This window comes from Rhinoderma darwinii, chromosome 4, assembly GCF_050947455.1.
Source record: "Rhinoderma darwinii isolate aRhiDar2 chromosome 4, aRhiDar2.hap1, whole genome shotgun sequence".
Lineage (NCBI taxonomy): Eukaryota > Metazoa > Chordata > Amphibia > Anura > Rhinodermatidae > Rhinoderma > Rhinoderma darwinii.
Genome location: NC_134690.1, coordinates 342,789,616 through 342,803,538, shown reverse-complemented (window position 1 = coordinate 342,803,538; position 13,923 = coordinate 342,789,616). Strand labels below are relative to the sequence as shown.

General features: G+C 39.3%; 1 protein-coding gene across 1 annotated transcript in view; it reads left to right on the top strand.

The window, feature by feature from the left end:
- Positions 1-13,923, top strand: part of ADGRG6 (adhesion G protein-coupled receptor G6) — a 157,312-nt gene that overhangs the window by 3,170 nt on the left and 140,219 nt on the right. Inside the window, exon 2 of the mRNA XM_075864459.1 lies at positions 9,615-9,715. Coding sequence (XP_075720574.1) covers positions 9,615-9,715 — 101 coding nt within the window. The remainder of the gene's footprint in view (positions 1-9,614; positions 9,716-13,923) is intronic.

The window sequence follows — 13,923 nt, the reverse complement described above, 5'->3', positions numbered from 1 at the left end:
TAGGTGGTAGATGTACAATAGATTCTCACCATGGTGGGGAACTCAAAAGTGTCTTGTGTGCCACATTCTGTAAACCCTACCCCTTCATTGTAGCCAGTGAATGTATAGAATTCCTTCATGCCTAGTAGAGAATAGTGGAGGAAGCTGCCCTTCAACGTCCTATAAATACTGAATTGAATAGTATTTTTTCTAGGTTATAATGATCCCTCTATTTCCCCATAACTGTCTTGGTGACAAACATAATACACACAAATAAAAGCCAAAAAAAATAATCAACTATAAACTTTTTTATATAGATATAGCAGAGCTGAACTTGTCATTTAGTAGAACTTTCCTGTCATCTTTGATTTTTACATATAACAAAACAGGTCAATGGCAGATTCAGCTTTGCTACCTTTCTCTCTATATTCTATATAGCATTTCTACGTACAAACATAAATAGGTATAGTTCACACATCTTCTAGTAGTTACGTATGATGTGATATGAGACTACAATGCATTAATGGTCCTGATCCTAAAAAGAATAAATAGGACCTATAGAGCAAAGGTTTCCTGAACACTGAATACAGGGCCTTACAGAAAACAGTGAAATTTGTGAAAATTTGTGCACTTGTCACATAGCGTGTAACACAGACCCGGAGCCGGCTACTGTATCCAATAATCCGAGCAAAGTCCATTGTGAGATGATACTAAGAGTTTATTCACTCTGAAGGTGCCGCCGAGCTCTATTTTGTCTGCAAATTACACTTTTATATGTTTCTATTAATGTTGGTTTATAGACCTTAAAAGTAACTTTTTTGCTGGATGACACTATTACATACAATGCTTTTTATGTGGGTGATAACCTCAGTAAATGGTCATTCAGCACCATAAGTAGACGTTTCTGTGCTATTTATCTACTTGTCTTGGTTACTGTATAGTTCTTGGACAACCTGATTTACTAAAATTGACTCATCAATAGGCTGAGCAGGCCATAGAAACATTAGAAACTTGTCTGATTTACCTGATTTTTATGGAATATGTCCTTAATGTTTCAGGGTCAGACAGGTTGGATGTTAACCATTTGATCCGTTGTTTCCCCATAAGATAAGCAGCACAATAAATATCTGGTTGCTGCTTATCTCCTCTTACTGAAAATACATGCACAATCAGCTGAGCTGAATGGGTATATGTATTGAGAATTTAGGGAAAATACTGGCTAATTGTTTGGTGTATGGCCAGGTTTTGTTTTAAATCCCTGGTAGCAGAGTAAAGTCCCTTTTACACCCGTCAATTATCGGGCAAACGCTCATTCATAGAACGCTCGTTGCCAATAATTGCCCTGTGTTAACAGTGCAGCGATCAGCAGATGAATGAGCAAACGCTCGTTCATCTGCTGATCGTATCGTTTTAGCTGCCTAAAATATTATCATTGTCGGCAGCACATCAACTGCCGACATTATAATAATGGATGGGGACGAGCGATCGGAGTAATGACCGCTCGTCCCATACTAGCTCCTTGTGAAAGGAGCAAACGAGTGCCGATCAACGAGCTGTCTCATTTATGCGGCCCAGGACGGCTATGTAACGGAACCTTAAATGTAATTGACATCAAGGGATCATATTGAATCGAATGTTCCTACGAGTTATCAGCGAAAGTATATATACACAATATATTTCAGCCATGAAAGTTTTTGCTTGGACCATATGTCATCCCTAAATAATAGAACTATGGAATTAAAGCAATTTTACATTAATTTATGTAGTTGCTCAATCTGAAAAGCAGATTACTATTGGCAAACTAACTCGGGAAAGGGTGTATATTACATGAAAACATATTCATTGTTTCAGCAACATACATATAATAATAGATGTGGTAACAATTGCCTTTTTAGCTCAGATTAACTATTTGTGCTACATTAAGGACTTATTCACACAAACATATCTCACGTCTGTGTGCTGTCCTTTTAAATAACTGACAGCACACTGACCAATGCAAGTCAATGAGGCTATTCAGACATTCATTTTTTTTTTCACAGAGCGTGTCAGTTGTGGCAAACTCACCGTATGTTCTATTCTGGTCCGTTTTTGTCAATCAGACTCGCTCATTGAAGTCTATGGGTGCGTAAAAAACACGGATAGCACAGGGACGACATCCGTCTGTTTTTTTTAAATAAAACCAGGAAGTGCTTACAGAGGAGAAACACGGATGAGAAAAACGTATAACACATGGAAACCACGCTGACGCAACAGGGACAGTCATATGTATGAAAAACGGACGCAAACCAGACATGCTCATGTGAAAAAGGCCTTAGGACTCCTATACACACACTTTTTATCATAAACATATGTCTCACAGGACAAACAATTCACATAACGGCTAGTTGTTTTCAGAACATAGTATTACACTCCCGGTAGTTATTTGTATTAACAAATAGAAACTCCAGTAATTTATATACATACGCAAGGACAAGGAGTCATAAACTACTCATAGTTGAAAGTATAAAAAAAATTCTTTAATTTGTATTAAAATATCATAAAAATGAACATAATTCAATACAGGAGAAATTGCAACAAAGTTGCTACATGCAGTATATGGATTTAAAGAGGCTCTGTCACCACTTTATAAGTGCCCTATCTCCTACATAAGGAGATGGGCGCTATAATGTAGATAACAGCAGTGTTTTTTATTTAGAAAAACAATCTATTTTCACCGAGTTATGAGCGATTTTAGCTTTATGCTAATGAGTTTCTTAATAGACAACTGGCCGTGTTTTACTTTTTGACCAAGTGGGCGTTGTGGAGAGAAGTGTATGACGCTGACCAATCAGTGACCAATCAGCGTCATACACTTATCACTATGCGCAGAGTAAATGAATGGAGAGAAGTGAATAACGCTGATTGGTCACTGATTGGTCAGCATCATACACTTCTCTCCACAACGCCCACTTGGTCAAAAAGTAAAACACGCCCAGTTGTCTATTAAGAAACTCATTAGCATAAAGCTAAAATAGGTCTAAACTCTGTCAAAAATGATCGTTTTTCTAAATAAAAAAACACTGCTGTTATCTACATTACAGCGACGATCATATTATGTACAAGATAGGGCACTTATAATGTGGTTACAGAGCCTCTTTAATAGGACGGACCATACTTGAAGTTTCATAACAATTCATGTATCAAGTATATATCAGGCTATATATATTACATAACTCCGGTTCTGAGAATCTCCAGAAACAGTTACATACATATGTGGGAATGACATTGGCGGATCTATTATAATTTACTTTAGCTTCCTCGTTAGATCTAGTGCTTTGTATCTAACATTTTTGCAGAATATTACGCTTTTTAGCACCTTCCTAATAGACATCTATTATCAGATATGTTACGTTTCAATATCAGCGCTGCAGTATCTGATTGTACTAATCTGGAATCTGCAATACAGTATATTGCTAATAAGAAAAAGTACACGTATGCATTTATAGACATGAATCTTTACTTTTGAGGATTCAGAAGATGAGGTGAAATCTTTTTGCAGACATATCTTAACATTTTCAATACTTTTTTAATACACTTTTTTATGCATTATCAACATGTCAATGACGGATTGTTTTTTTTTTTTTTTTGCAGTGCTATGTTGTGTAGCAGGTTAAGTTATTCAGTCCCAAAACAACAAAAAAAAGTATTCAAATGTAAACCAGTCAAACATGTGCCAAAAGGACACTCTTTGTGTGTTACAGTACACATTTGTATGCTTTATTCCGGTGTACAAACGTATACATCAGATGTTCAGTATGGTCCAAATCTTTTTTGGACAGAGAATGAGTTGAGTACAGGCTGACTGGTACCACTTGCTTGTAGTGGTTAAGGGTTGGGTAGATGCCTCCTGACCAGTTGCTATCACTGTGCATGGCCATATATTGGGAAATTCAGTACAACATGGTGCTTATTCAAATGAGTGAGAGACCATGTAATACATTTCTGCACCCAGTCCTCCAGAGTGGTAGCTGCTCTTTGCAGCGGCTCACTACTTGGGTTAATGGGGGTTGTGACTGGAGGACACCCCTTTGTGATATTCATAACCATAAACCCTAATAATATGAAAAAGGATTGTCCTGATGGGACTACACCTTTAAATGATGCATGAGACTGAACAATTGATTTACCCCTGCTGTTCTGTCTGTAAGACAACAATTGAAATATCAATTGGGCTACAATTCAAATTTGTATTGAAATTTAAAATACATATTTTAATAAATTACGTCTGGAATTATAGATCTTTGCCTGTCCAGTTGTATTTTGATTTTCTGTAACTTGCCTGAAATATTTGCATTACCACCAGGGCCCAGTGGAAATTCAGTAAAATGAAGGCCTGGCAGGGGTTACCACTTTGAATGGATTTAGTCATTTAGATTTGGTAAAGGACTGTTCTGAAGTGCAGTAAGCTTGCTATTTGTGAGGCCACTAGAAAGCAATGAAATGCATGAAAACATGAGATTCTGCTTCAGAAAAATGTATGGTCTTAAAATGGTTTGAGTTTAACACAACATGCACAACTGTCAATTTGGTTGGCACTGCTAGAGCCTGGAGATGTATAACTCCTTTCATAGATGTTTCACAGTTCTAGCCGTGCCATACAAGTGAATAGCAAGTACTGTTTGCCGCCTCAGAATCTATTATATCTTGCGTCACAAGAACGAGTGCCAACCGTATGATAGAAAGATGCATTAGCTGCCTAATCTGCTTTGGCACTTGGCGGTACTGTCATACAAGCAAAGAAAAAAAAAGGGTTTCTTTTAGTCAATTGTGAATATCTGCAGTGTAGAGGGGTAGTAAGCATGACTACAATATATTTGTTACACTACCTTGTATACTTTATTGTAAAACATAGAAGAAAAAACAATCAAATAATTCTACTCAACTGGATTAAACACTGTCATTTTAGCTTTTTTTTCATGTAGAAGGGAATTTGACTTCCTTGAATTTTTGGCGCAATTTTACTTACCAAAACTGCTCATAGACAATAGCAACTTGTTGCTTTACCCCCTGGGGATTTACGATAATCTAATGTGTTTAAAAGATGAAAGACCCCTCGTACTCTGCCCAGTTGTTTTTTTGGTTTGTTTACTGTATGGTGCGAGATTGTATAGAATTAGTATCATGAAACATTTTATAACGACGCAATTCATGTAAAGTTAAGGATCGGCACATCGATAGCTCCATAAAATTAACACATCTGAATATACATGTCTAATGGATATGTGAACGAAGCCTTAGTTGTTGAAAGATCTATGACGGATGACTACAATTGTATCCAGTCTATGCAATATTGTGCAGCAGCATAAATAGATAGTTTGCTACAATGTATTTATATAGTTCAGACTATTTAGCTGAACAGAACGACTGGATACAATTGTAGCAAACTCCCAGCTGTGAAAGGGTAGAAGTCTGTGTTTTTAGAGGTTTTCAGTCTCTTTTGGTAAGCACTACAGTTCCCTTTCACCTTGTGCAAGCAGATTTCTTCATGGTGAGGAAGTGAAACACGCAATATATGAGGAGATTGCTAAAATTTCATTATACAGTGGTTGGGCATTTATATAAAACTGTAAAACCTCTCTAAGTAAACTGCCACTTCTGACTTTTTAAGTCAGTTCTCAAAAAGTTAGGAGGGAGATAGAGGCAATATGACATTTTAGGCATGTGGTTATGAGTAAGCAGTCTACTGTCTTATGGTATAGACCTAATGCCGAGGAACAGTTTAGTGGGGATTTATGTATGTGTTTATACAGGTTTTTGGATTTTCACTGTAATATGACAGAAGATGTTTTCAACATTGTTATAGTTTACTGTTACACACTGTAGGTTGAAGAAAGACATGTCTATTACGTTTTAAGATCTAAACCTACACCTAAATATCTGAATATAGGGAACGCAAAACAAAAACCTGAAGTTGATTGTGGCCAATTTTGTTAATGAGAAAAAAATTCTTTCCTGACCCCACAGGGTTCATGCAGGAAATGTCCCTGAATAATATCAAGTCCTTAGCTAGTTCTGGTTCATTTTAACTGCTCTTAAAAGACAGTCTGCAGCCATAAACAGTTTTTGGTTGGTGATTTAATCCCCCAAATCCCAATATACCTCTCTTCAAAATGTCTTACCAAGGTCCCTCACTTGTAAGAACAGTGCCCTCAGCATTAATGATTAGGGCTGCCCAGTATGGTTTCTATAACCATGCCCCTCCAGTGCCATTCCATATATATTTAACAAAGTTGTCAGTGTGGCCTGATCCATGGGAGCATTTTACTATGCTTGGACCATGGCTGCAGGAAGAATTGATATGGCACCTATCCTGGGTAGCCCTTCTTAGACCCCATGCGCACAACAGTATTTTTTCCCTCCCGTAAATACTGGCGTAAATACGAGTCCTTTGTCACCCGTATTCCACCCGTATTTACGGACCCGTTTTCTCTGCTTCTCTTTATTCAAAAATTAAAATCAGGCTTGCGCATGCAGACAGGGGAATCCCCTGACGTCGCCTAGCAACGCTCCCGTAATTACGGGTGCACACACGTAGCCACCCGTAATTACGGGAGCCCCATAGACTTCTATGGGCCAGCCCGTGCCGTAATTACAGCTTGAAATAGGACATGTTCTATATTTTTCAACAGCCCGGGCACCTTCCCGTAAGCAAACGGGAAGGTACCCATGGCCAATAGAAGTCTATGGGCCCGTAATTATGGTCCGTAATTACAACCCGTAATTACGGGCGCTTTTACGGTCGTGTGAATGGGGATTTTATACACCAAAACCATTGTCAGAAATGGGAGACTGCTAAGAAAGACATGGAGGAGGAGGATTTCAAGTTTTGAAGTATACAGCTCCTACAGAGAGAAAGTTAGAAATAAGGCCCCATGCATACGACCGTAATTTCCGTAATAACTGATCCATTACTTTCTATGGGCTACGGAGACCTTTCCGTATTTTTACGGATTGGTGTCCGCACCGTAGAAATGATGGAACATGTCCTTTTTTTTTGCCCGTAATTATGGCATGGACTCTCCAGAGAGGTCTATGGGCGCTTCCGTAATTATGGACGGCTAAGGATGTGCATCCGTATCCGTCCGTAATTACGGAAGCATTGCTATGCGACGCCAGGAGATTACCCAAGATTCCTCCCTGTTTTTATGTGGATCCGTAAATACGAATGCATGACGTATGCACTACGGACCGTATTTACGGACACCGTTCCGTATATGTGGATGATTTACGAATGACTATAAATGACCGGACAGTATTTACGGATGGATGAAAAATACGGTCGTGTGCATGTTGCCTAAGAGAGGACAGAGGGAGTAAAATAACACATGACTGCTGGATCAGACTACACACAAGGTTTATTTGAAGTTTATAACTGGAGACACATAGAGTTAGGTCCAGAATTATTTGCACAGGTGACACAATCTTCATGATTTGGGCTCTGCATGCCACCACATTGGATTTGAAATGAAACATCTGGGGTGCAATTAAAGTGTAGACTTTCAGCTTTAATTCAAGGGGTTGAACAAAAATATTCTGTGAAATGTTTAAGAATTGCAATTTTCTACACTTTTCTACTCATTTCAGGGGCTCAAAAGTAATTGGACAAATTAACATTACCATAAATAAAATGTTCTTTTTTTAATACTTTGTAGAGAATCCTTTGCAGGCAATGACTGCCTGAAGTCTGGAAACCATGGACGTCACCAAACGCTGGGTTTCCTCCTTTGTGATGCTTTGCCAGGCCTTTACTGCAGCTGTCTTCAGTTGTTGCTTGTTTGTGGGTCTTTCTGCCTTAAGTTTTGTCCTAAGCAAGTGACATGCAGCTGGATCGGGTTGAGATCTGGTGATTGACTTGGCCATTGCAGAATATTCCACTTCTTTTCCTTAAACTCCTGGGTTGCTTTCGCAGTATGTTTTGGGTCATTGTCCATCTGTACTGTGAAGCGACGTCCAATGAACCTTGCTGCATTTGGTTGAATCTGTGCAGAATGTATATCCCTGAACACTTCAAAACTGATCCGGCTGCTTCTGTCTTCAGCCACATCATCAATCAACAATAGTGACCCGTTGCCTTTGGCAGCCGTGCATGCCCATGCCATCACACTGCCTCCACCATGGTTTACAGAGGATGTGGTGTGCTTTGGATCATGAGCCGTTCCAAGCCTTCCCCATACTTTCTTCCTGCCATCATTCTGGTACAGGTTGATCTTAGTTTCATCTGTCCAAAGAATGCTGTTCCAGAACTGGGCTGGCTTCTTTAGATGGTGTTTGGCAAAGTCTAATCTAATTTATATTTTTGAGGCTGATTAATGGTTTGCACCTTGTGATGAACCCTCTGTATTTGCTCTCATGAAATCTTCTCCTTATGGTAGTCTTAGATACTGATACACCTACTTCCAGGAGAGTGTTCTTCACTTGGGTAGATGTTGTGAAGGGGTTTTTCTTCACCATGGAAAGGATTCTGCGATCATCCACCACTGTTGTCTTCCGTGGACGTACAGGCCTTTTGGAGTTCACATGATCACCAGCGCGCTATTTTTTTTCCAAGAATGTACCAAACTGTTGATTTGGCAACTCGATAACATTTGTGCCATCTCTCTGATGGATTTCTTAATTTTTTTCAGCGTAACGATGGTCTGTTTCACTTGCATTGAGAGCTCCTTTGACCTCATGTTGTGGATTCACAGCAACAGCTTCCAAATACAAATGCCACACCTGGAATCAACTCCAGACCTTTTACCTACTTAATTGATGATGGATTAACGTGGGTTTAGCCCATGCAGCCCATTAAATAGCTATTGAGATAATTGTCCAATTACCCTTGGTCCCTTGAAAAAGAGGCAGCTACATATTAAAGAGCTGTAATTCCTAAACCCTTCCTCAAATTAGGATGTGAATACCCTCAAATTAAAGCTGAGAGTCTGCACTTTAAGCCCATATTGATAATATAATTGTAAATTCAATATGTTTTGGTAAACAGCTAAAATGCCAAAACTTGTGTCACTCTCCAAATAATTCTGGACCTAACTGTAGATCTGCAATCGAACTGTGTGCACAAAACGGTAGATTATTTTTATTCTTGCTTAATTTTTATTTTTCATGCATTGGATCAATAAAGAAACATCTGTTGCAAAAGTGCACATAGCCTTCAAACATTTTTAAGTTCTTATTACAGTAATAATATAATTTTTATACGTCATATTTGTCTATTTTGTGTATTAAAGCTCTAATTACAAAAAAAGTATGTAAAATAGACTTTGATGTATAGTCTTTATTTGTCTATATCACTGATCCATGATACAGTAAATATATTGGGTAACATTCACAAACGTGTTCATTAATAAATATACGTAAGCTATTTTTCAGGTTGTGTTAGATTATTTTGCTCCAGAATGTAACTGTTGCTGTCTTGTAGCCTTCATAAGCAATGAGTGTAATACAAATATCACTTTCAGCAATATGAATAGTATCACAGATGTGAGTGAGGAGTAGCTGTCAGAATGTTAATACTTCATAAACACTTCATTAACTAAAGAAGAGACGTCCGATTCTGGGGAGAGAAAAGTTCTATAAATGGTCCCTTTCTTGTTTCACAGGACACCCCCCTCAAATGGAATGTGGAGTAATCACTGGAAAAGGAAGATGCAGCACATGTTTTATTTTATTGCTGTTTATATTGCATGTGTCCAGCACACTGGTAAGTTTTTCTTTTATTTCACTTTTATATTTCAACAGTAAAGTGTTTGCTTATTTTATGTCTGTAATGGGCTTACAAATGTCATTGAGCTGATATAGTAGGCAAGACAGACCGGAGGGAGGACAGGGTTATTATTTATAGGGTGACAAAACACCAGAGGCAGATGTACCACACTTGCAACCTGTGCAGCTACACTGGGGCCCTGCCCTGTAAATAAGGGGGCCCACTGCCACCCTAAAAGCATCTTCCTACTATCGATTAGATTGAAGGACAGGAACTGAACTAGGGATTTAATGGTGGATTGTTAGAGTTAAGGTACTTTTACACGACCTGGGTCGTGTAAACGAGTGCCGATCAACGAGACAGCTTGTTGATCGGCCCTTGTTTGCTCCTTTCACATGGAGCTATGTATGGGGATGAGAGCACGTTACTCCAATCGCTCCTCCCCATACATTATTATCATGTTGGCAGCGCATCTCCCTGTTTACATAGGGAGATGTGCTGCCGACAATGATAATATTTTCAGTATTTAAAACGATCCGATCAGCTGATGAACGAGCGTTTTCTCGTTCATCGGCTGATTGTTGCTCTGTTTACAGGCCAATTATCGGGAACGAGCTTTTGTGAACTCTCGTTTGCCCGATAATTGGCCAGTGTAAAAGGGCGTTAACTTAAGGGGGGATGCTCTATGGTGAGCTCTTGGAGAGCAAGGGGCCCATATACACAGAGTCCATATACACAGGGTCCCTGCTGTCTGTATCCGCCCTTGAGATAATCTGCACTAATTTAGATACATATAATTCGGGTGGTTAATAGAGAAGATTTATTTGCCCCAGTAACTTTACTTTTATGTAGTCCACAGACTCGTCTAGTGCTGTACTGAGAATAACAACCTACGGTACACAGCATTGTTAATAAACTGAATGAACAAAATGACTGCAAAAGTTTAATTTGTGTAGCACAAAGATCGCCTCAGGACTTCTTTTGTATGACGGCATATTATTTATGGAATCCACCCAACAAGCAATTATAACGCTTGCAAATAGTAGCCATAAATAAAAACATGTATGTCAGCAGATGGATTTCCCCCCCTAATCTATGGTAGCTACAGATATAGCAGAACTGAGTTTATGCAAGCAGCAAAACTGGGTTTGTTATGTGGTAAGAAAGATCTGCTTTTAGTGATTTTCCTCAATACTGCATATAGATTTTAACCCTGCTGAATTAACACAGAGATATAGTATAAAAGCGGTAATATTTGGTCCCCAAAAGCAGATTGTAGATGAGAGTGGAACAAGGCTTATTTGCATTGCTGCATCTATATAAGTACACTTTAACTCACTTAATAGTACTAAAAAATAAACCAGTTTCACGCGTGTCTATTGTCTGTGTTAGAATAGCACTGTTTTTGACCAGTCTCATACAACCCCTTTAAAATGGATCTCCACATTGGACAATCCCCATTTTGTCCCTTGATGATGAGCTGATCAAAAAAGAATCCCACTGCTGGGATCTCCAATAATTATCTATAATATGTGGGGAAGTATGGCAGGAAGTGTTCAATTTCCCTGCAACGCCACCACAGGGGAAATTAAGCATTACATAGTGGCAATTTGGATCAATGGGTTGTCGGTGTAATGTAGGACAGGACACTACCTGCAGAGCACTCTTTGTAGCTGCTTTCTACTCTGGCCAAAAGATGAGAATCCTGAAGGGAAGAGCCTCCTCTATTAAAGCAAAGTTCCCTAATAGGATATTTGGAAAAGGGTTTTCTTAACTGGACCACACCTTTAAGGATGAGCAGCACGTTCAGTGCTTAAAGGAACAGTGTCACCAAATTTTTTTTTTTTATATCAGTTTTATGTTAGGGTTTTATTAAAAACGTTTATATTTATTTGTGTGTTTGTGTGTTACTTTTTTCTATTTTTACACTTTTTCTTCCCTATGGGGGCTGCCATTTTTTTTTCCATTTCTGTATGTGTCGATTAACGACACATACAGACATGGAATACGGCAGCTCCAGTCCCATAGGGACTGCGAACGGGGCCCGTTCCATCCACTATGGTGTACGCCGTGTGTGTGGGAACAGCGCATGCGCCGCTCCCACACAGTCCGATTTGAAATGCGCGCCGTACGGCGCCATTTTCCTGTGGACCGGAAGTCGCGGCCGGGCAGTAAGATTACTACTTCCGGTCGCGGCTTCCGGACTTGTGCACATGGAGCAGCGGCAGCAGACGGAGCGGACGGACCGGAGGGAGCGGCGGCGACTGGAGCAGGTAAGTGATTTCTATGTATGTTCGTGTTTCAGTGTGTTTTACTAATGTATGTAAACCTTCTACACTGTGTGTTAGCTCAAAAAATGGCGACACACAGTGTAGGAGGTTAGACCGTTCAAACCCCTCGTTTCTCCCGGCACTAGCCAGGATAAAGGAGGGGGGGATTCTGAGAGCTCACTAGAGCGAGGGATTTTTTCCCAATTTTGCAGCATAAAGCAATGTGGTTGCTTTACCACATGCAATGCTGCAATTTTGGGAATTGCTCCATCTAGTGACCAGTGCTGGGAAATATTATAAATTGAATCCAATTTATAATATTTCCTGACTCGTGAAAAAAAGAAAAAAAATAAGAACAATGTTTAATCACCTACACACTAATTGTTTAACTAAAAAAACAACAACATGTTTTGCTGGCAACACATTCCCTTTAACACTACTTTGTCACACTGGGGTCCTGAATAAGAACCCAACCATAGCAACATTTTAATGCTGTGCTTCCATAGGTTTGCTCCAGTTTCATTCCACACTCTAAAGCCATGATAATAGGTTAATGGGTTTCCTTATATGTGTGTCTAAGAGATACAAATTATTTGGGGGCCAACTGGAGACAGGTACTGATGTCTATGGATAGATTCTCTGTACAGCACTGTAGAATTAGTCAGTGCTATAGGCACATACATATGTTTTAATGCACGTAGCACGCCCTTAAAACTGCATACAAGGATACGGCAAAGTAAACAATCCCTATTTCCTCTCTGCCAGATTGACAGTATTTATACTTGAAGGTGTGAGGACTATAGTTCTCAGTCTATTTGACAAAATAAGGGTATGTGCACACACACTAATTACGTCCGTAATTGACGGACGTATTTCGGCCGCAAGTCCCGGACCGAACACAGTGCAGGGAGCCGGGCTCCTAGCATCATACTTATGTACGATGCTAGGAGTCCCTGCCTCGCTGCAGGACAACTGTCCCGTACTGTAATCATGTTTTCAGTACGGGACAGTTGTCCTGCAGCGAGGCAGGGACTCCTAGCGTCGTACATAAGTATGATGCTAGGAGCCCGGCTCCCTGCACTGTGTTCGGTCCGGTACTTGCGGCCGAAATACGTCCGTCAATTACGGACGTAATTAGTGTGTGTGCACATACCCTAAAAGATCATTCACCTTTTAAATACTTGATATTAAATGTACTAACATCATGCTTTTGCTCTGAACGCATTATATTGACATTTAGGGGCCTACAAAAATGAAATGCCATAAAGTATAGATTATGGCAATAAAAAGAATGACGATTTTATAGTATTCTGATAAAGAATTCTGAAGCTTTCGACAATTACAGACTTGAGACAAAAGAGCATGTAAGAATTCTCATGGAAACACACCGCAACAGCATATGACATGAAAGTAGACCCCTCGGAGGAGGAAATCCTGTCTTTGATAGCTTACATTCAGGAATTAAAAGGACTTCCAGATCTCTGGTTACTTTCACCTTATATAAAGTATATCTCAAGTCTACTACACATCAACTAGAAATGTGAATTGTTTGTGAACGGATATGATTGACACATAACCAAAGACTTTGGGTTTGACTGGGAACTGGATGTGCTCTATTGATAGCATTTAAATGGAGGGGTGTGACAATAGGAAGGGGAAAATTCCAGTGACCGAACCAAATGTAAATATAATGTTTTTGTAATTTCTGTGATATCAGTAGACCAAGCTGCTCCTGACCTACACCACCTAGTCAATAGTGGGAAAATTCATTATTTTCTCGATAGCTGTAAATTCAAAGGAAAGGTTAAAAAAATTAAAAGTAGGGTTTCACATGGTGATGTTTTTTTTTTATTACCTTTGGATTGCAAAGGTTTTGTGCTTTTGTGCATATTTTTCTTACCTTGTATAACTAAGTAGCTGTTGTTTCCATGACGT